The sequence below is a fragment of the Gopherus evgoodei genome, chromosome 5, assembly GCF_007399415.2.
Source record: "Gopherus evgoodei ecotype Sinaloan lineage chromosome 5, rGopEvg1_v1.p, whole genome shotgun sequence".
Taxonomy (NCBI): Eukaryota; Metazoa; Chordata; order Testudines; family Testudinidae; genus Gopherus; species Gopherus evgoodei.
The window spans coordinates 114,516,014-114,540,339 of record NC_044326.1 but is presented as its reverse complement, the minus strand read 5'-3'; the positions used below and the strand labels follow the sequence as shown (position 1 = coordinate 114,540,339).

At 38.4% G+C, this 24,326-nt stretch overlaps 1 protein-coding gene across 3 annotated transcripts in view; it reads right to left on the bottom strand.

The window, feature by feature from the left end:
* Nucleotides 1–12,179: 12,179 nt before the first annotated feature.
* SEC24B (SEC24 homolog B, COPII coat complex component) overlaps nt 12,180–24,326 on the bottom strand; it is a 100,359-nt gene continuing 88,212 nt past the window's right edge. For all 3 annotated transcript variants that reach the window (XM_030564570.1, XM_030564571.1, XM_030564572.1), the window contains 4 exons: nt 22,093–22,197; nt 20,953–21,045; nt 17,334–17,437; nt 12,180–14,708 (listed from right to left, as the gene is read on the bottom strand). In XM_030564570.1, the coding sequence (XP_030420430.1) occupies nt 14,594–14,708; nt 17,334–17,437; nt 20,953–21,045; nt 22,093–22,197 (417 nt within the window). In that variant the 3' untranslated portion in view covers nt 12,180–14,593. The remainder of the gene's footprint in view (nt 14,709–17,333; nt 17,438–20,952; nt 21,046–22,092; nt 22,198–24,326) is intronic.

The window sequence follows — 24,326 nt, the reverse complement described above, 5'->3', positions numbered from 1 at the left end:
TGCTGTTATTTTTCTCAGTGCCTCACACAATCATAGATGTTCCTCACATAGAGCCAATCTATCGTAACAGTGTGTTGGAGATGCTACAGTTATGACAGTTCAGACTTTCATTCCGAATCTATTTAAGGGCACAAACTTTCCAAAAAAATTACCTTTATGAACATGCTTAACTTTATGCATTGAAAATAGGCCCGTCAAAGTCATATGGCAAACGTACTAGTGGATACAGTGCTTACATTTGTGAAGAGTCAGTAGTAACCATGACACCTGATAGTGATGGCAGGATCAGGCCTTAAATACTCACTATATAGACAAGGTATACAGGCAATAGAATACATCAAAAATAGCTGTTTAATACACATTTTGTACCACTATATTTGAAGACTTGGCTTTGCTTGCTTTGACAATATTTATTTTAGTCCATGTTCTTCAGTGGAAGATTAAAGCTTGTAGGGCTCCAAAAGGAAGTGTGTTTTCAACTTGTCATGAAGATAGTCCTCACTGAGGTCAGTGTTCTTTACATGGCTGCAGAAAATTAATTTAGAAATAAGTTATTAGAGCTACCAAAATTTTTCAAAATTTTATTTTTCAATGAGGTTTTTCAACAAAATTTTGAGACAAAATGAAGACACGTGAATTTTTATTATGCTTTTCCCACCATCTGTAGAGCAGAATGAAATTGTCATCTATCATGCTGTAAATTATTGCCCTATAAAAAGGGTTAATCATGTCCATGCCAGATCTTCTCCACACTGGCCATCTCTCTCTTCTGCTAAATATTACTGTGGTGCTGGTAAACCCAGTAACTTGTGGATGACCAGAACAACTTAACAAGAGGCATTGCAATTGTAATCAAGACAATCCAGGTATGTATGGGTATCAAGGAAACATTAAATAAGCTAGCAATTCACTTTGTATTGATAAGAATCAAAGAATAGTTACTAAGTGTATTTGTCTGTGATTACCTGTATCCTGTGGTTACCAGTGTAACCAAATTAGCTTTTAGATGCTAAATCCATTTCATGTCTTAATTGTGTTCAGTTAACCTTAAGATCAAAGAGGTGAGATTCTGTAGGAAACTATTATCTATATTGCCTTCAACTTATCTGTTATGCCTAATTGCATTATGCAAATAAACTAGATGTGTATGGATAGGAAATTGAATGTTAACTTCAAACCCAAGTGGTGGGTTAGTGTGTGCTCAAAGAAGAATCATGCTGTACTCAAAACACTTGAGGGCCTGCTTCAGCTATAAAAGAGAAACATCAGGCCTGATCCTGCATCTCTAGTCTGTAAACTTTAAACAGGAAAGTTTAAGCTGTGGGACTGAGATCTTCCAAGTAGTTATTTGGAAAAGCATGGAAAGACTCCAACAGACTTTACATCTAAGCTGCATTTGAATTCTAACCTTTTGGGATGATTCAGAGACTTTTGTAAGTCAGCAGATTCTTCCATCACTGCTACAAATCTGTTAGAGGGACCTAGCAAGCATTTGTAATGTATATAATCTTGTAACCATTCAATAACTCTCTTCTTTTATTAATAAATCTTTAGTTAATTTACTAAGGATTAGCTGACAGTGTGTGTTTGGGTAAGATCTGAGACACATAGTGACATGGGAGAAAGTGTCTGATTCTTTGGGATTAGTAGAACCTCACATACGGTGATTTGGGTTTTCGAGAAATCTCTCACCGTATTAGACCTTTTTGCCTAGATAGGAGCCAAGGGCTGGAACGCCTAAAGGAAACTGTATTTGGGTTCTTGTTCACCAGTGTGGTACTACAGCAGTTCTTTTGATGGTTGGGTGATTCCATCTCTTCGGTAAGGAGACAGTCTACTGTTGTAAAGTTAAATCAGAGCGATTAGATGACTTCTCAATTCTCACATATCAACTCAATGCCAGAGGAAGAAATGGAATCGAGACATTCAATCCCCTGCTGTAATTGCATACACTTCCTGCTCTCTTGAATTCTTCTATCACATTTATTTGAATGGGAGAATGATTAACTTAAATATGCAATTCAAGTTTTGTATGCAGTGGTGTCTGTAGGACAGTGGTCTCCTAACATGATAAACTAGGGCAGTACATTAATCTGCAAACGAAGCAATGTGAACTCAAGATAAAATGTGGAACAGATATTTTAAAAGGGTAAAATAAACATTGCTTAGTTTCTGAGCAGTCGGGAGACATTCTTCCCACTCCTACATCCATATCCTTAAAGGTCCCAGAGTATTCAAATCTTCGGTGACATAACTAACAAAGAGGCATCCAGAAATGTTGGCCATTGCTATTAATTATCCAAGGGGAGAAAGGGGAAAAAAGGACCTGGAGGTGAAAAAGGGAACCAAAGCCTTTTAAGATTTCTGGGTTTGAGAAGCACCTACAGCTTTGTTATCTGGATGTTCATGCTGTTTGTGGAGTTTACACATCACTAATCATATGTGAGAACTTACTAGCCACAGTGAATCTGAGGTGTTTTTTTTAAATATATGTAGGATAGGGAAAATCATCAATACATTGTAAAAAGTATAAAAAATAAGCTTTAACAGTCCAAAAGATTTATTTAAATTTTCAGGTAATCCTAATATTCCTGACCACATTATCCAGATTCTTCTCCACCAACGAAACAGTGCAAGTACAATTAGAAAGGCAAAAAAAGATACTGGGCATTTATCTATTCTTCAAAATTATAGGGACTGCCAAAGATGGGTGCAAGTAGAGATTTAATAACCTAAAATTATGGCTGGACATTTTTGTTCTAAGCAGTTTGATCTTTATATGCTTTTATTACAAAAGCCATATGTATCAATTGAGATTTAACCTATTTGAGCTAAAACAGGTTGTGACATAACCTCTGTCTATTCAGGGATTCCACTGGTGTGATGCTGAAATTGAGATATACATTGGTTACTTTTTGCTTTAGTTATGAAAAACAGGTAAATAATATATGTAAGTAATCTGTGTTCCTCCTTTGGGGAATTAGTGGTAGATAGGGAAGTACTATGTGAAAGCTTGAAAATACATTTTTAAACCAGCAAAACTGGTTGCTTCATATATTAAACAAAGCAGTACATTTTTCTTTCAAGTAACTCTTGAAATGTGCTTAGGATATATGATAAATTGTTCTTTCCTACTTCAAACCACCGCCTACATTATTTAACACCTGGAAACCAAATTTAATAAAAAAAATGTATTTATGGATCAAGTTGAATTCTGAAAATTGTGGTCAAGCAAATTTTTGGTATAGTCATACAAGATATAAAGGGAGATACTCTGCCACTAGGATCCACTTAATCTCAGTCTCAGGGATATATGTAAATAATATTGAAATTAGCAATACTCCACCCCTTCACTTCCTGCTCCAGATGTTGCATAAATCAAACAATTAAAAAGTCTACTGTATCCCAAATTATCCCTTGTTTTTATATGAAACTTAAAATTTCCCCTTTGTTTACAAAATAGGGGTTTCAAATTGCCAACTGACATATTGAAAGAGGATATAATTTAATCTACCACAGAGTTGAAGAATCCGGCAAATAGGGGAGGATCTTGTGTCCTAGATGTAGATGGAATACCTATTAAAGCTCCTGTCCTGCAACACGCACATACTTAACTTTATTAGCATGAATTATCCCATTGATTTCAAACAGAATTATTCAGGCTATTGAAATTAAGCTCATACTTAAGTGTTTGCAGAATTGCTGCCTAATTGAATAAAGGTGAATGGCACTTAGACAAAATATACTCTAACATTGACTTGAAAATGAAGGAACTAATTCCGATCTCATTTATGCTTCCGTAAATAAGAAGCGACTCTGCTTAAACTGATGTATTTACACTAGTTTGAGATAATCATCTGCTCCACAAAATCCAGTACTATCTCATACTCTGGAACTTTGGAATAAGCTTCACAAAAATGATCCACATAAAAGTTTACATCTGAAAATCTGAAATTACAAAAAGAAAAATAGTGAAAAATTGTTCTAGAACTATTGGAAGAGCTAAAGGATACTAAACATTTGATTTATGCCTGTTACAAATTTTGGTTTTTTTTTTCAGCAGCTGCAAAATAAAAACAATCTGGATGCAGAAGAGAGGACCAGATGCAATTAAAGCTGTTTGCTAGGATTAGTGAGCTCATTTCTAACATCTCAAAGAATCCAATGTCAAATTGGATTTAAAAATAACCCTTCAAAAACACATTCAGTATCTTACCTCAGAAGTCTGATAATCAGACCTTGACACAACTGCTCATAATACAATATTGTTATGAGCAAGATTAAGATACCACATACTGTGCTATAAAGAAAAGAGTTTGCAGTATTATCTGTTCCTCCAACTAGAAAACTGTAAAGGACGACAACCTTCAATTAATATTTTAAAATTCTGAACAAAATTTGACTGGAGCCCACAAATGTCTTTATCAGTTGGGTCTGAAGGACACAAATTATTCCTGGCAGTGCTTGAAATCTACAGGAACATATGCATGTTTTGGGACTGTGCACAGGTGAAAGCATATTGGGAAACTATATTTGCTTAAACACCTCATTTTTAAAAGATAAACCTGGCAATATTACCTTGTGTATTGAGCCCCTCCCACACAACTCAAAGGGAGATTTAAAATGCTCAGGTTTATTCATTGCTAAGAAGATACTAGACATTGGAAATATATCTCTAGTTACTATACCTGAGTAGACACAGCCCTCTAAAATGAACTTATAAGAGACTTTTCTTGGACGTCTAATAAAAGCAATGATTTTTTTTCTAAAATATTGAGTCAAAAATATAGAGAAGGAAGGATGTGTTTTCTTTCTCATGTATACTTAACCTTTGTTTTGCCTATTCCATACCACTCTTTTCCTTCTTAACTTCAGTTTCCTTTACTTCAACCATATAATTACATTATGGTTGTGCTATCCTCCTGCAGGAGTAGAGTTCTTTCTCTGTTTTCTAAGCTGTTTGTGCATGGATTAGTTACATTTTGGAGGAAGGAGGCAATATTGATGCAAATCTGTGTTTTAAAACTCTTTCAGATTTCAGCTTCAAAATACACTTAAAACAAAGTGCAAATGAAAGGAATACACAGAAAATATCACAAACAAGAGAACATGTAGCCTCCCTTTCTATATACTATGGCCAGCAAACAGTAAGCATAGAACAAAAATATAGTTTTAATATTTACAGCAACATTAAAACATATTCTAATATGTCTCAATGCTTTGTGGAGCCATTGTATTATCAGAAGGTAAGTACCTAAACTACAAGTACAATGCAGCTATTCTAAAAGCAGTACTGAAGGGCATTATAGAACTAGGGAAAAGCAGGTGTGTGTGTGGTGAGATAAGCCTGGATGCACCCAAACTTGGTGCATCATTAATGAAATGTAACTTAGAGAAACACTTCACGGAGAAACTGGAACTTGACAGTTGAAAAGGAAGGAAGGGCAGATTTTTATAAAAAATCAGAAGTCTTTGTTTTTGCCACTGCCCTCAAAAAGAGGTATTCAACAGTCATTTTTATTCTAGAATAAGAAAATTTCAGTTAACTGAGCACATAATAGACAAAGGAGCAGAGAAAATGGAACTACAATACAGACTTGTTTTATAATTTTGTTGAAACAGACATACCATATAATGAATTTACTACCACTGTTAACAATGATTCATTCCTGCAGCCTATGCTCACATATTCCCTTAGTGGTAGGTACATGGTTCCTTTGCTATGAGGCAAAAAGTTCAATTTATAAAAATGAACTTTCCTTCCTGTGCTACAATGGAGCTGCTGCAGCAACAGGCCTCTGCTTCAGAAAAAAAAAGTTATTGGCAATTAAACCTGAATTCTTTCCCATCTCCTTTTGCTGCAAATGAACATTTTTACTCCAGCTCCAAATATGTTACTGTTCAGTTGCCAAAAAAGAGCAATTATTTATACTGGATGGAGCTACTGCAGATTAGCAGATCTTGTAGGTTTTTACTAAAAACTATTTCTTCTAACTCTGCCCCCTTTAATTACTGCTTTGCCAGTGGCCATGAAGACACTCCCTTACTAAATGAAGACATGGTTGTTATTCATTCCTCAGCTGAAAGACACTGGTTCCATCCAGCACAGCAACACAATGTATTTCAAACTGGTAGTAAGGAGTCACCCTCGTTATCACTTTTTTGTTTATCTCCTTCAGAGTCCTAAACAGCAGCTTCAATACACATTGTTCCGTAAGTCTGGTTGTCCTTCTATTCAAGTCTATGACTCCCTTTATCTGGAAAGGTGGATGTTTTTCTCCTTCATAAAAAGCATTCCTGAATAAAAAAATCTTGTAATAAAATATTAAAAGTTCTCTCAAAGAAAAAATACTGAGCACACTCCACAGAAGTATTTGTATCTCTGTAGTGCTTTGCAGCTGAAAGACAGATCACTTTCATCCTACAATTTAAACTCCAACCCTAAATGATCTGTCTGAACTGTATGCCAGTCTTCTGAATGCAGCAGCCTCACAATTTTAACTAATCTCTTTTGCAGTACCGTAGTACCCCAAAGAATGTCTCCATTCAGACAGAGGTCCTATTTTAACTGGGTTTCAGCCACACCATGTAGGGTAACCTGATCTGTAACCCAAACATAGTGCTGCAGCCAAAAGTTTTTTCTAAATCATTTATTTGGTGTAAATATTCTCAACTTTGCCACAACTGCTTCCTGCCACAAAGCAAAATATTATGCTTTTCTTTATATGCACCTAGCTAGAAGGTTGCTTGCACATATTCAACACAGTATGCCCAGAAAGTATGGTGCCATTGGTGTCTGACGAGGAAAAGTGAATGCTGACAGCTGACCACATTGGGGACAAAAACAATTTTCATTACTTTCCAGAGTTTTGTACTTTTATTTAGTTTACTATTTGTAGATGGTACCAGACTAATGCACACTAGGAACTCACAACACCCGCCATCAAAAACTGTCCTGTTAACTATCAGAGGGGTAGCCGTGTTAGTCTGAATCTGTAAAAGCAGCAAAGCATCCTGTGGCACCTTATAGACTAACAGACGTTTTGGAGCATGAGCTTTCATGGGTGAATATCCACTTCGTCAGATGCATGACATGCATCTGACGAAGTGGGTGTTCACCCATGAAAGCTCATGCTCCAAAACATCTGTTAGTCTATAAGGTGTCACAGGATGCTTTGTCCTGCTAACGTAAATGACAACTAATCTGGAGGGATGATATACAAAATTGTGTGTGGAGTTCAGTACCCGGGCCCATTTAACTCTCAGGTTCTTCTGCTAGGGCTATTAGTAATGGTATCTCTATTGTGAGACCCCTGCAATAGTAAAAATAATACAGACAGAAGTCCAGGAGCAGACTGGGTGCTATCCAGTTCATTGCACTGCCTCACGGGCAAGTGATGTGTGCATTCAGTGCAAGCAAGTCATGGCTTGCACAGAGTAAGGGTTCTTGAGATTAGAGCTGGTGAACTGGAGCACCTAAAGGAGACAGGGAGGTAAACAGATGAGACTTTCTGGGACACAGTAAAGTAGTCCCAACTCCCAGTCTGACAGTTTCTATGCTGTTGAGGAGGATGAAAGTCTTGGGGGAAGAAGAACATCAAGCTGGAGTGAAGGAAAATAATCCCCTAGTTGGGATTCTCCTTCCAGATGATGTCATGGTATCCTCTTGCACTGAGGATATCTCCCTGGGTATTAGGTACCCAGTTATTAGGAAGAGACAGGTAATAGTAATGGGGGATTCGATTATTAGAAATAGATATTTGGGTTTGTGAGGACCAGCACAACTGATGATGAATTGCCTGCTGGGTGCAAAGCTGTGGACCTTGAGACATCTAGACAGACTTATGTGCAGCACTGGGGAGGAGCTGTGGTCATGGTTCATGTAAGTATCAATGACACAGGGATAGGTAGGCTGCTGGGCAAGAGATTGCTGTCCAGGACCTCATTGGTAGCATGCTCTGAAATGCTTCCAGTTACAAGTGCTGGGCCAGTTACACAGGCAGAATTGCATGTGCTCAATGCATCAATGAGATGATGGTGTGAGGAAAAGGGATTTAGGTTTATTAGGAACTGGGAACCTTTTGGGAAAGAAGGAGCTTATACAGGAAGGATGGGCTCCATCTAGACCAAAACAGAACAAGATTGCTGGAATGTAAAATTAAAAAGGCTGTAGAGAAGTTTTTAAACTAAGGATTAGGGGAAAGTCAACAGGTGCAGAGGAGCACACAGTTCGGAGAGACATCCTTTAGGGGAAGATTTATTAAAGGGGATACTCTATATCCCAATTAAGGGGAGATGACTGAAGTTGATAAAATACAGAATAGAACAAAACCAGTCAAATGAAGCAGATTCTCATACAAATTACATCACATGAAGGCAAACAAAATATTGACAATTTTTATAAGTGCTTGTATACAAACACAAGGTGTCTAAATACTAATATGGGTGAACTTGACTGCCTGGTATTAAATTAGGCTAGTCAAATAATATGCATCAAAAACTTGGAACAATGACAATCAATGGGACCCGGTAATAACAAGGTACATAATATATAGGAATGACAGAGCAGGTTGCGCTGGTGGGGGAGTGGCATTATATGTGAAAGAAAGCACATAACCAAATACAGTAACAATCCTAAATGAATCAAACTTCCACAGAATCCCTATGGATAGAAATTTCATGATTGAATGAATATAATAGTACAAATATATGATCGATCACGTGACCAGGATGGTGACGATGACTGAAATGCTCAGGGAGACTAGAGATGCTACAAAAAAGAAGGCCTAATAATAATGGGGGCATTCAACTATCCCCATATTGACTGGAAATTGTCACTTCAGGATGGGATGCAGAGATAAAGCTTCTAGACACCATTAATGTCTGCTTCCAGGAGCAGTTAGTCCTGGAATCCACAAGGGGAGAGGCAATTCTTGATTTAGTCCTAAATGGTGCACAGGATCTGGTCCAAGAGGTCATTATAGCTGAACCACTTGGTAATAGCACCCATAATATAATTAACATTTAACATCCTGGTAGCAGGGGAAATACCAAAGAAGCATACCATAGTAACATTTAAATTAAAAAAGGGGAACTACAGAAAATGAAGCTAAACAGGAACTGAAAGGAACAGTCACAAGAGTGAAATGCCTGCAGGCTGCATGGAAACGTTTTAAAAGCACCATAATAAAAGGCTCAGATTATCGGTATTATCCCCTCCCTCTCTCCACAAAAAAACCCAGTAAGAGGACCAAAAAATGCCACTAAACAGAGTAAAACAGGTGGTTAGAGACAAAAAGGCACACTTAAAAAATTGGAAGTCAAATTCTACTGAGGAAAATAGAAAGAAGCATAAGCTCTGGCAAGCCAAGTATAAAAGTAGAATTAGGCAAGACACACAAACTAACAGAATTTGTTTTTTAGAAGTATATTAGAAGCAGGAAGTCTTCCAAACAGTCAGTGGGGTCACTGGACGATCAAGGTTCTAAAGGATTACTCAAGGAAGACAAGGCTGTTGCAGAGGAGCAAACTGAATTCTTTGCATTGGTGTACACTGCAGAGGATGCACAGGAGATTTCCATACCTGAGCCATTCTTTTTAGGTGACAAATCTGAGGAACCTCAGATTGAGATGTCAATAGAGAATGTTTTTGAACAAATTGTTAAAAAGTAGTAAGTCACCAGGATCAGATGGTACTCACCGATGAGTTCTGAAAGAACTCAAAGATGAACTACTAACTGCGGTTTAATTTATCTCTTAAATCAGTCTTTGTATCACATGACTGGAGGATAGCTTAATGTAACACCGATTTTTTAAAAAGGCTCCAGAGGCAATTCTGGCAATTACAGACTGGTAAAACTAATTTCAGTACAGGGAAAATTAGTTGAAACTACAGTAAAGAACAGAATCAATAGGCACATAGAGAACATTATATGTTGGGGAAGAGTCAACACAGCTTTCTTAAAGGGAAATCATGCCTCACCAATCAATCAGAATTCTTTGAGAGAGTCAACAAGCATGTAGATGAAGGTGACTGAGTGGATGTGGTGTACTTGGATCTTAGAAAGCCTTTAACAAGGTCCCCCACCAAAGGCTCTTAAGTGAAGTTCAGAGTTGTGATAAGACAGAAGGCCCTCATTGAAGAGCAACTGGTTAAAAGACAGGAAACAAAGGATAGGAATAAATGGTCAGTTTTCACAGTGGAGAGAGGTAAATAGCTGGGTGCCCCCAGGACCTGTATTGGGACCAGGACTCTTCAACATATCCATACATGATCTGGAAAAGGGGGTAAACAGTGAGGTGGCAAAATCTGCAGATGATACAAACTTACACAAGATAGTTAAGTCCAAAGCAGACTGTGAAGAGTCACAAAGGGATCTCACAAAACTGGGTGACTGGGCAACAAAACGGCAGATGAAATTCAATGTTGATAAATGCAAAGTAATGCACACTGGAAAACAATCTCAACTATACATACAATATATTACCTGTCAGCACTCAAAAAAGATCTTGGAGCCACTGTGTATAGTTCTCTGAAAACAACCAATGTGCAGCAGCCATTAACAAAAAAGCTAACAATGTTAGGAACCATTAGGAAAGGGTTAGATAGTAAACCAGAAAATATCATGCCACTATATAAATCTATTGTACACCCACCTCTTGAATTGTGTGTGCAGTTCTGGACACCTTATTGATAGCTGACCTATCCATCCTCAAAGAAAACCTGCACAACACTTTCTAAAGATGAGCCTGGGAGCTAAAAATCATTACTCCGCTAGCCACTAAAAATTGTGGACTGGAGACACTGGATTTATAGCTTATTACAACAATCTGTAACCCACTAACCCCCCTCTTTTTGTCCTTTGATTACAGAAATGTTAATGGGCTACTCTATCTTGAATAGTCCCTTAATAATATGTGCTACTTATGCTACACAATCTATTCCACCTTCCATTTTGCGTGATGCTGGGAGTTCCTTTCCCAGACTTGAAGAGCTCTGTGTAGCTTGAAAGCTTTTCTCTCTCATTAGAAGTGGGTTCAATAGAAGATATTACCTCACCCACCTTTGTCCATCTCAAAAAAGACATATTAGAATTGGAAAAAGCACAGAGAAGGGCAACAAAAATGATTAGGGATATGGAACAGCTTCTATCCGAGGAGAGATTAAAAAGATTGGGACTGTTCAGCTTGGAAAAGAGACAACTAAGGGGGGATATGATAAAGGTCTATAAATCATGAATGGTGTGGATAAAAGAAGTGTTATTTTTCCTTCAGATAGCACATGAAGCAGGGGTCACCCAATTAAATTAATAGACAAATTTAAAACATAAGGAAGTAGTTCTTCACACAATGCAGTCAATCTACAGAACTCTTTGCCAGAAGGTGTTGTGAAGACAAAAAGTATAACTGGATTAAAAAAAAATTACGTAAGTTTATGGAAGATAAGCCCATCAAAGGCTATTAGCCAAGATGGTCAGGGACGCAACCCCATGCTCTGGGTGTCCCTAAACCTCTGACTACTAGAAGCTGGGACTGGACGACAGGGGATGGATCACTCAAATTGCCCACTTCTGTTCACTCCCTCTGAAGGAAGTGGCACAAAACATGCTCAGAAGACAGGATACTGGGCTAGATGGACCACTGGACAAAACTACCAGAACAGCCACCTGACAGCTTCCATTACTATGCACCTTGGCTGAATTCAAATAACCGATTAAGAAGTCATCTTAATACTAGTGCCTTGAACCATCTGCTTTCTACTGTCTTTCAGCATTCTAAGAGTTTCTGGAGTCAGCTACTTTCAATGGCCAGGAGGCTGGATGTCTTCTATTTTTGTTTCTATGGCACACTTTTTTTTTTCTTTTTTTTTGAAAACAACGATCCTTGCTTCATATGCAGATTTAATGTGGCCAAAAACCTTTGTTAATTTTTAAAGTTAATCATAAAAGCACATCCCCCACCTTAGAATGCTACTGATGAGAGGGTCTTCATGCTTCTTCAGGATGGTTGCACACACTTCTTGGTGGGAGCACATATCTTATGGGTTGCACCTAATTCCTTTATGGTAGTTGGAAGAGAGACATCTGATATTAACCTATTGTCATATAAAAGGAGCCAAAAACTACCAGCTTTTCTATACTGTAAATTGCTTTTACTAAATAAATCAAATAGTTCTCATGTATTTTTCATAACAATTTTTATATACAAAATACATAGAAGAATAAAGCTTTAAGTAGCAGTTTTACACACTGAGTCACCATAATCATTGTTTTGAATGTTCCTGGATATTCAATGTCAAGTTTACAAGTCTGTATATTCTGAAGAACTGTTAAGATTATGCTAATATCCCCTTTTGACATCTTTTCACCTGTCTTATTCTTCAGTAGCTCTTACTCTTAATTCAAAATGTGTAGTGTAAATAGAACAAAATATATGTAGTTACTTGCATCGTGTTGTCTTGATTTAGGGACACTAGCCTGTATTTCTGCAGACATTTAGGCTTAGTCTACACCAGAAGTGCTACAGCAACGCAGCTGCACCTATGCAGCTGGTGAAGACGCTCTATTGTGATGAGAGAGAGCTCTTCTGTCAGCATAATAAAACCACCTCCTCGAGAGGTGAAGCTATGTCAGTAGGAGAGTTACATAGCGCTGTCCATACCAGCGCTTAGGTTGCTGTACTGTACGTCAGTCACGGGGGGTGGCTTGTTCACGCTCCTGAGTGACAAAAGTTATACCAACGTAAGTGGTAGTGTGTACAAGCCCTTAGTAACTGACCATAAAGATGAATAACAAAGATTTACTTATGTGCTATCCTTGGTGTACTTGAGTATCTTTAATTAGGGAAAGATACACAAATTTAAATAAGGTATCTCCAAAACTGTGATATGGTGCAAACAGTCAGGATAACATGCTTTCAGGATTTAATCATAAAACAGTTGCAATATCTAGTTATTAAATGTTTCAATTGAATACTGTACAGTAGGTACAGATTCAATTTGAGTCCATCTTTCCGGGGGGTAGGGTCATTAATATTCAACTTCTTGAATGCTTTTAAAAAATGATTTTCTGGACTGTTTTAAAAGAAAATGTGCTAACATTACCACAATTTAATTATTTAGCACTTCCTAGTTCAATTACCTGAACACACACGTTTAATTAAAGCAAACAAGTGACAAAAGTTCAGACTGGGTCATATGACTGACCAAGTCTAAATCAGCAATTGCAGCAGATGGCCAAACACAGTTCCTCCCCCTTCACCTGACCACCAATATCAGATTTTAACTTCGGAGCTTAATCTGTGTTCACAAACCCAGCCATTTAGTTACATTTATTAGCAGAAATGAGGTTATAAAGAAGCCAGTAGCAAGGTGATCACATTTTGAAATAAGCTTCTTTGACATTTACCAATTTTTCAAATAAAATATTACTTTCCCTTCCTCTAATGAAACATTTTTAGATCACTTATTTTTCATCACGCAGAAACCCTGTTACAGGATCCCATTCAATGATTAATCATGCTTATTTTGAGTACCACAAAACTGAGTTGCAGAAACCTGGGCCAGGATTGCTGCAGATTACAAAATATTAGGACGTTATACTTTTTCACAAGCCAAATATGTGAAAGGACCCCAAACTAACCCTTATTGATACATTTGCTCATTTCAAACCATGAAATATTCTCTCCTCCCCTTCTAGAAATCTGTGAAATAAAGTGGTAAACATATTCTCTTCAAAAGTGAATGTTAGTTTCAGCATTAGAGTTCAGTTTCTAAATGATTATCAGCTGCATAAATATAAAAACACATGATCAAGCAAAATATTTTTAATTAGTAAGCTGATCATAAATAAATCCATGTAAAAGAATTAACAGGATTACAAAGTTGGGTTTCTCCTATGTGATTCAGATTTCTCAATATGTATTATCTACCAGTCAACCTCATTTTAACTGGGCAAAATGATCTATTATTGAATATGCAACACAGCTGCACACTGGGCAATTCATTGTATAGTTACATTTTTACATTTTCTTTACAAATGTAACACTTATGTACATTATATATTTTATTTCTACAATTCATGTACTGTATTGAAACTCTGTAGTCCTCACAGGGAAAATGCTGAAGTCTTTTAGTGAATATGAATAATTCCTTTTCAAAAGTAATATAAACAAACACCATATAGCACTGCCCTTGGCACCTCTGCAAGAGTCTGACTCCAGAAAGGTTATCATAATAAATGTAAGAAAAAGGGTTTTATCTAATTTTACGTATCATTAAGAAATATCATCCCAAATAGCTACATAAATTCAACAGCTTGCAATAAACAGAGCACCATACTGCTGCACTACTGGAAACATGTATAAACCAGTTTAAAATGTACTAGTGAACGAGCATCATTACTCCTATCATTTTCAGGTTGAAGCAAATCCGTAAAATTCGTCCGGACGTGTGCATTTTTCCTTTAGCTGAAAAGCTTCTGATACGGTGCTCTGCACTGTATATTGTGAAGAGCAAATGCCTGTTGCTATGTGCTCCTCTCACAGCTAACGTTCGTATCCAAAGTTGGGAATTTTCTTCTTCTTCCTTCCACTTTCACTTACAAATCTGCTGTTGAATATGAAGTAAGAATTCATAATAAGAGAATGCTGCCTCTGTCCGGTCTTCAACTAAGTGCTGGAAAAAATCTGTTTTGGCAGGACTCTCATCTCTGAAACATAAGAAAATGTATTTAGTCAAAGCACTAAACAAAACTATTGTAAAGACAAGTATAAGCAGGAAGTCCATACACTGCATATTGCTCTTGGAGATCTAGGATTCAACAAAAAACTATTAAGTAGAGTTAAAAGGGAATTTTCCATTGAACGATTTTCTGATGAAAAATGCCCTTTTCCCAAAAAACAAGATGTCCTGTAAGGAAATTTCAGTTTTGCCGGAGGGACAATTCCTGTCTGCCCTGCTGAAAGGCTGCCAAGGCTGAGCACCCTGACTCTCCACCTCCCTTCCACCTCAGGAGGGTTAGAGGCAGAGAATCAGAGCATACAGCCTTCCCACCACCCTGGGCAAGAGAGATTGAGCACCCCCACTCTCTTCCTCTAGAGAAAGAGAAGGGATGGGGGAGAGGACATTGAGTGGTTACCAGAGCTTGTAAGTAACTGAGGGTATGTCTACACAGCAACTAGATGCCCACAGCTGGTTTGTGCCAGCCGACTCAGGCTGTAGCCCAAGTTCTAGGACCCTGTGAGGTGGGGAGGGTCCCAGAGTTCCAAAGCCTGGAAGTCTACACAGCAATGAAACAGCCCCACAGCCCGAGCCCCGGGAGCCTGAGTTGGCTGGCATGAGTCAACTGCAGGTTTTTCTTTGCTGTGTAGACACACCCTGGTAGTCCAACTCTCCGCCTCCGCTGGAAGGCCCTTGTCAATTTCACTTTTTGCCTGTGCTCAAATTTTTCGGTTTGCTGACCAAAGTAGTTTTTTTTTCTTGAAAGTGTCATATTTTGACTTTATAAAGTCCTGGACAAAAATATTTCAAAAACATGAATTTTTTCCGTAGTAAGGGATTTTCATTTTCTGGACAACTCTACTAATAAGGGTATCAGTTTTCCCCAGTAAAAAAAACAAAATTCTTTCCTGTTATAAAAACAGGAGCTCTAGAATCCGGGTTAAAAAACAGGGAGAGGAAAAAAAAACATTAAAAATCTTTAGCATTAAAAAACAAAACAAAACAAAAGACTCAATAAGAAACAGTTAGGAAAAAAAGGATTTTTGTGGAAGCAGGTGCCATGATTCTGTTGGCAGCAACGGACTTTGATCAGGTTAACTTTTAATATAATTGTCAAGATTATAGTCAGTGCTGACATATAATCCACAATTTTTTCCCTTCTGCAGGTGAAACAGAGAAAGGAGAGTGAAAGAGGCAATAAGGCCCCAATCCAGAAAACACTTTCAAACACTTCAAGCATAACAGCAGCACCCTTGAAGCTACTGCAAGCTAAAAGCCAAGCAAACTTTTTTGCAGAATCAGGTCTTAGACTGTAAATTCACTGGGGCACAGGCTGTCTCCATCATTTGCACAGCACCTACTGTAATTATGCCCTAGTCCTTATTAAGATCTCAGGATGCTACTGTAATCCAAATAGCAGCAGCTAGGCTAAGAATTAAAGACGGAATTTCAGCCCTAACTTTGAATTTCTTGTCTTTTATTAATTTGGGTGACAAAGGTAAGCTCTAGATAAATCAACAGAAATTACTAATAATCATTTCTTTAAATAGTTTTTTATGTATTCAATTTTTAAAGGTGTAAAAAATTTACCCAAGATACAGATATTTCATTCTCAGTTAACCAACAACATCTGAAAAGTAAGAAGTCAAAAGAAATGCTGATACACCCTTTACTACAAGATAGTCGAGCCAACAATGCCACACTAATTTACCTGAACCTCTTGCCCGCATATAAAAAATAAGACCAATATTTGCTTCATAGACAACAGCCAACATTCAATGTAATTTCTCTTGAAAACCTGTCAGACATGGTGTATCTATCATTGTCAGAGATGAAAAATCTACTGAATGGATACAAATACAAGCATTTTATGAGGTCTTGGCTTTTCAAGTAGGCAATAGCTTGAAAAGAACAAAGACTTCAGTAAAGTAATTCAGTAGTATGTATAGTAGAATTAGAATACAGGTCACATTTTATATTAAGGTTCCATTTTATAAATAATTTATGAAGGATTAATAAATTATTAAATATTGTAAACATGTTATAGACATTAGTAGCACATTAGTTATATACATGGTGGTAGGCATACAAAGGTGTTCAAGATGGTTATAAACCATGGTTATAAGCTACTTATTGACCTGTCTGACTACATCTATAACAACCGATTAACAAAATATTAAAACACCCGTTAATAATTTATTAACTCTATAAACCATTTATAAATGGAGCCTTAATATAAAATGAGACTGGAAATTGATTCAGTTACTTTAAGTTATCATGGGGCACATATTGTTTAGTATTTTCATAATAGTAAAATATTTTCATGTCTGAACTTTGACTTGGCATTCTAAAATTAAATGAATTTAAATATTTTGTAAAGCACTCTCTGCAATTAAGATGTCTTTGATACCACAGGGCCTGATCTTGTGAGGTGCTCAGCATCTCCTATTATGTGCTGAGTGCCTTTGCTTCCCACTTATTGCAATAAGAAGCTGAGGGCGCTCAGTATCTCTCAGGATCAGGATTTGAAAGCTGCTATTATGGAATCTAATTCTGTTCCCCAGAGATGCATAAAAGATGAGATTACAGAAAGTTTAACTGTAAAAATACTTACTTTATTACTTGAAGAACTGGATTTAAAGGTCTACTGTCTCTAAGCCAGGTTATAAAAGATCGGGCTCTCTCTGAAGAAAGTGTATCTAACTCTGGAAGCTGTGTCTGGTTGAAAAATGTCATTAGAAAAATAAAAGTTTTATAATGTGAAGAAATATAACCTAACAAATTAAAATAAATCATGCTGAAATAAATCAATGGTAGGCTGGAAAAATTACTCTAAAAATAAATTCCATGTAAAGCTCCCCAATCGTGGATGACTGACAAATTAAAAAGCCATTTTTTATACATTATGTTTCTGAGTACTGAATAGGTGTAGATATCCATATATATAAGAAACCAATTAGTAAAATAGGTACATGAATAAGAGTTAAAAATGGTCTGGGAGAAGATGGATGTCAGTCATGACATGATCCATAAGGGAAACAGTCCAATCTCATCCTACAAAATCATTTACTATGAATTGTATCACATATGCATTTTCTCTCTGATTAGCCTAAGTGCAAAGATTTCATTCTTAAATAAAATTAATCACTATATTTGAAATACAAGACATTTTAGGAAACAGACCTGTAAAAATAACAGTATGTAAATAAATTTTCTCTTAACTGTATTCACTCCCCCAACCCATGCATGACTGTAACTTCTTCCCCACACAATTTCCTGAGCATTGTCCTCAGGATTACTTTTACAGCCCTAAAGAGACCCACATACATATAATTACCACAAACTAGCCCTGAACAGCAACCCCAAAAGTTCAACACGAAGATTGGACTCGTCTCTCTAATTGACTGCAGGATCATTGCTGAGCAGCGAAAGATGCTTCATTCTGCCTGAACTGATCATACTGCCTTTGAGGCTTGCTTAGTTTATGGGGCAATTAAGATGGGATAAAAATTCATTTATCGGATTACAGTTTTAAAACTAATTACTGTCCTCTGTAGTAAACGGATAGAATGAATTATATTAAAAAGTTTCACTTACATTTCTGTAATGTCATTCCTTATCATAAATTCATCACCCTCTTTGCTTTTTCACTGAAAATAATAAAGCTATCCTTGCACCATCTGCCTTCCTCTATTAAGATACTACTACCCTTTCTTCATTCAAATCCATCCTTAAAACCCCCTTCTGCTGTGTCACCTACAATTGCCAACTAATTATGGCTGAGTAGAGGGATAGTTAGGACTAGATCACACATGCAAAACAGATTTTAAAAACTTGGACCTAACATTGTTCTTGTGCTCGATTTCACTCTGACCACTCTGCTGCATGCTTCACTTCTCTTCCCCCCCCGCTCCCCCACCAACATCTGTTTTGTGTCCTTCATATGGTAACCTTTAGGGCAGGACCAGTTTTCCTGTGTGTTTCTATAGCAGGCCTGCACAACATATGGCTCACTGTGTGGCCCGCGACAGGGAATCAAAGGGCTCTGGGCTGCCCGCAGCGGCAGTCTCCGATGTTTAAGAAGGATGAATTCAAACTGGAACAGGTTCAGAGACAGGCTACTAGGATGATCCGAGGAATGGAAAACCTGCCTTATGAAAGGAGACTAATAGAGCTTGGCTAGTTTAGCCTAACCAAAAGAAGGCTGATGGAGGATATGCTTGCTCTTTATAAATATATCAGAGGGATTAATATTAGGGAGGGAGAGGAATTATTTAAGCTTAGTACCAATGTAGACAAAAGAACAAATGGGTATAAACTGGACACTAGAAAGTTTAGACTTGAAATTAGACTAAGGTTTCTAACCATTAGAGGAGTGAAGTTCTGGAACAGTCTTCCAAGGGGAGTAGTGGGGGCAAAAGACATATCTGGCTTTAAGACTAAGCTTGATAAGTTTATGGAAGGGATGGTATGACGGGATAGCTTAATTTTGGCAATTGATCTTTGATTATCAGCAGATAAGTATGCCCAGTGGTCTGTGATGGGATGTTGGATGGGATGGGATCTGAGTTAATGCAGAGAATTCTTTCCTGAGTGCTGGCTGGTGAGTCTTGCCCACATGCTCAGGGTTTAGCTGATTGCCATATTTGGAGTCGGGAAGGAATTTTCCTCCGGGGCAGATTGGCAGAGGCCCTGGAGGTTTTTTGCCTTCCTCTGCAGCGTGGGGCATGGGTCACTTGCTGGTGGATTCTCTGCAGCTTGAGGTCTTCAAACCACAATTTGAAGACTTTAATAACTCGGACATAGGTTAAGGGTTTGTTATAGAAGTGGATGGGTAGGGTTCTGTGGCCTGCTTTGTGCAGGAGATCAGACTAGATGATCATATTGGTCCCTTCTGAACCTAAAGTCTATGAGTCTAAATCCCAGCCGTGGCCGGGAGTCAAAGGGCTCTGCGCTGCCCGCAGAGGTGGGGAGCCCAGAGCCCTTTAAATCCCAGCCGTGGCAGGAATCAAAGGGCTCCGGGCTGCCTGCAGAGTTTCCCAGCTGCGGCTGAGATTTAAAGGGCTCAGAGCTCCCCGGCGGCTGCAGGCAGCCCAGAGCCCTTTGAATCCCGGCCATGGCTCCAGCAGATGGGCTGGGGCTGGGATTTAAAGGGCTCAGGCTCTCCTCAGCGGCAGGAGCTCTGGGCCCTTTAAATCCCTGCCCCAGCCCCGCAAAGCTCCCGTTTCCCCTAGCCACTGGAGCCCTGCGCCCTTTAATTTGCCCCCAATTGATTTAAAATCAAGTATCACCCCCCCACCCCCAACCTTCCTTTTTGGCCCACAGCTGTTTTGGTGGGGCGGCGCTGGGGAAGGAAGGTTTGGTTCTGCAGGGCTGGGCGGTGCTGGGGCAGGATGTTTCCGTGGGCTGGGAGGTCCTGGGGGGGGTGTTGGGGTGTTTCCGCGGGGCTGGGGGGTTTCAGCCCTCGGCTGTTTTCTTTGGAGTAATGTGGCCCTCGCCACTTTATGAGTCGTGCAGTCCTGTTCTACAGTAACTAACATTTAGTTCTACCTGAATACAATTCTGTTCAGAACTTTTTGTACAGTACAGTATCTAAATAACGTCCCTCGATCCTCAAAACAAACAGCTGTTTTCTGACCTTCGGAAATAAAATCTTAGTACTGTCTGAATCAAATACATTTAGGGGGAGATTTTCAAAAGCAGCTCAGGGAATGTCAAGTCCCAGTGACTTTAATGGTTGATGTCCTTGTTAAAACTGACCAAAGCTAGGAAAATTCAGTAAGTAAAGTTTAAATTCAATCCTTTATTATCCATTGTACTGTAAATCTTGTGGACTACACTGAGTTCACGGAATATCAATTCTCCAAACACCACTACTTCAAGAGGGTAAATTATGAATGGAAGAATTCTAATATTAATTCTGGATTCCTTTATTTTTGACAGCTGAGTCAGAATCTCATGTTTATTTCAACCTGCTTAAGTGAATCCCTTGGTATTTTTGTTTTTAGTGCCTTAGTTAAATTAATTTTACAATTCAAACAATTTTATGGTGCCCCACATTCTTTAAACATATGTTTAAAAGACTGGACAAAGCTGGCAAATGAGTATTAGCATTATGAATGTAATAAAATAAATCTAATTCAGTTTCATAATTCAATACAGCCAATACAAGAGGGAACATAGATTACTTGGCAATGTATGTATTGCATTCCATAACTCACTAAAACACTTACCAGTTTCTGTGGTACAGATGCATAGTTAGGGTATCCGAGCACATCTTTTATGAAGCTATTATCACAGCTTTTCCCAATCCAAATGTAAAATATCTGTAAAGGACAAAAATTAATCTTAACAAAGAAAATGCTTTGCATATATTTTAGAGTATTGAGTTTTCATGTTTTATTTGTTTTGGAGTTTAGTTTTAGAAATTAAATGAAATGTTTTAGTGATTCTGACTTGTTTTGGGGTTAAAATGTTTAGAATTATATTTTTCTGGTTTTGCGAGGTTTCATGTAAAATCTGATAACTTCATACAGAATTTGATAATTCTTCCGAGGAACTAAAGTTATCAGAATACATTTCTAATTCAAACAACCTGATATGCAGCAACAGCAGTAGTTTCAATAAAATGTTCTCCTACTGACAAAGTTTCATATAGTTGCCTTATTAATCAATTGGCACCATCTACAGTTACATCATTAAATAGCATCTAAGCAACTACAGTAAGTACAAACACTTTTTGAAAACTTTTTTGAAATTAAAGAAGTATTCTCAAATTATTCCGAGTAAGCAGGTCAATAGCTGTGACATTTGCAGGAAAATGCTGTTTCATGCTGAACACTTTAAATATACAGGGTTCAAATTTCTTCATTTCCAGATAACAAGACTAAAATATACTTTCTTATAGTACTTTAGTAGAAAACTATTTTCTTCAATTGTGTTTGTAGCCCTGCTTTCAATGACACAAGTGTGAGCATACATGATTTGTTAGATTGGGACCTTGGTGCATTCAGTTCAAAACAACGAACACCATTAAGGAAACAATTGAAAAAGAAAGCCTTAAGTTTCAGGAAGGACAATTTAAACTAACATTGATTGGTATACATGCAGAGTAATATGAAAAATTAATCTTACAAATGTTAATATCCATGCTTGTTTAAGAAATTTATCACAAAACTAGATACTTCAGTCATTTGCAAATTCAATGCTGACATTCAAGTTTCTCATTTGAGACATTAATTTAGAATCCTGCAGTAACTAAGGCTGATTCACTAAGAATATTGGTACTATGAGTTAGCTGCAATTAAAAGTCTGAAGTGAAACACGTTTGTCCTATTCATATCAGATAAAAGCTACTGAAACAGGTAGCTTACTGATCCACAATCCATCAGAAAAGCTCCCTCTCTCGTCAGCTTCTCTGCAGACAACTTCTGAAGAGGAGGTTGAGGAACAACCCTGTCGTTAACATGTATTGCACCCTGTAATAATAAAGAGTTACAGAAAACCTATTATATAAAACAGGACATATAATCAGCAGCATCAAGCGTAACTAGTTTTTGAGAAAACAGAAAAGAGACTTTTAAGTGTAGTTTTCTAGTTCTATCTTGCAGAGAGTCTCATTTAATCTTAGTTCCTTCTAATGTGAATTACTAAAACTAATGCCAAGTGATCTTTCTTCAATACAGATCAAGAGATGATTACATAAGTGGTAATATAATTTATGTGTTACAAATATACATATTTTGTTAAGTGGATTCTCATCATGCAACTTCTAAGCCTAAAAATAAGCCAAGAAACCTAACTTCTGATATCTAATGAAAATAAGTTACAAACAGCCATGGCAAAAGCACCACAGATTGTCTGCCACCATCGTCCTATCTTACAGAAACATTATTAGAGCACAACAATCTAAAATTCTACTCTACAGAAGTGTACAACATTGCCACCCCCAGATAGCAGAAATCCCCCTTTGGTCATAATCATGACTGGCATATAGGTTAAAGCAGCTAACAAGGCCCTCAGACAAATCTTGGGCCTTGGCTACAAAGTTCTGAAAGGGTCTAATTGACCAAACTGTCCTGCATTTTCAATTTTTTTGTGTCAGTTTCTGCTTTAAACAACAGGGAGGTTGTTTAAAAGCCTATCTGCAGCTGAGGAGGAATACAATTGCCAGGCCTTACAAATGTTGGGTCACCCTACCGGTGACTGTGTGCCACAATGCTGAAGATCTATTTTAAGGACACATGGACCTTTCTGCATAGAAGAATTTGGAAATTTACATAAGTGATTACATGCCCACATCTGCAGACAGCTGCAACGGCACACGAGCCAGCGAACAGAGCTGCTAACAGGGGAGTTCCAGTGGGAGTTCCCAGGGGGAGGTCACAGGGGAGACCAAGGCACAGAGACCAGGAAGTCAGACAAGGGAAGGGGAAAGAGTCCAGTGCTCGTTGGTGGCCTGTGGTACGGTGTGAGGCGTGGACTGCCAGGCACAGAGTGGGACGGATATGACGGAGGCAGAGGCAGCAGGTAGAGACATGCTGAGGATGACCGGATGCGGTAGCTGTGGCATGTACATGGTTCTGGCGGGGGCACCTGAAAGGAGTTATGTCTGCATGAAGTGCCGCCTGATAGAGCTGCTGGAAGAAAAGATAAGAGGACTGGAGATGCAAGTGGAAACCCTGGCTGAGTTTAGAAGGGGGTTTGAGCGGATGATGGAACACAGACATGATGAGGCGCAGGGAACAAGCCCAGACGAGCGCATGGAAGCAGGACCAAAGAACTCTGAGGAGGGGCTGCCAGGTGAGGCAAGTGGACAGTGGAAACATGTGACTAGGAGAACCAGGCAGAGGAAAAGACGGGCCAGCGATGGAGAAATAGAACTCAGGAACAGGTTTGCTGAGTTGGGAAATGAAGATGGAGCACAGCAGGCTGCTGAAGGAGAGAGGGCAAGGAAAAAGAGACGAGCAGCTAGTCCTGCAGAAGGAGGGGAGGAGTCAATGGAGGCAGCACCAAGTATGAGCCCTAGGAGGATTGCAAGGGTGAATACAAATCGAGAGGGCTTGCGGCAGGCTGGTGTGGGGGATAGACCGGAGAATCAAACTGTCGCCAGGAAAAGGCAAGTCTACGTGATTGGAGACTCTTTACTGAGAAGAATAGACCAAAGAATTGATCCGAGGAGGAATAGTGGAGTAGGAACCAGATTAACGGGTGATGCTGGTGGTAGAAGGTCTGTGCACGACGGGGGAAAGAAAGTCATTGATGCTAAACGCCAAAAATTAACATGTCTGTACACTAATGTGAGGAGCCTACGTAACAAGATGGAGGAACTGGAGCTACTGGTGCAGGAAGTGAAACCGGATATCATAGGGATAACAGAAACCTGGTGGAATAGTACTCATGACTGGAGTACAGGTATTGAAGGCTATGTGCTGTTTAGAAAAGATAGGAAGAAAGGCAAAGGCGGTGGAGTAGCCTTGTACATCAATGATGAGATTAACTGTAATGAAGTAAGAAGCGATGGAATGGATAAGACAGAGTCTGTCTGGGCAAAAATCACAATGGGTGAAAAAGCAACTAGAGCTTCCCCTGAGACAGTGCTTGGGGT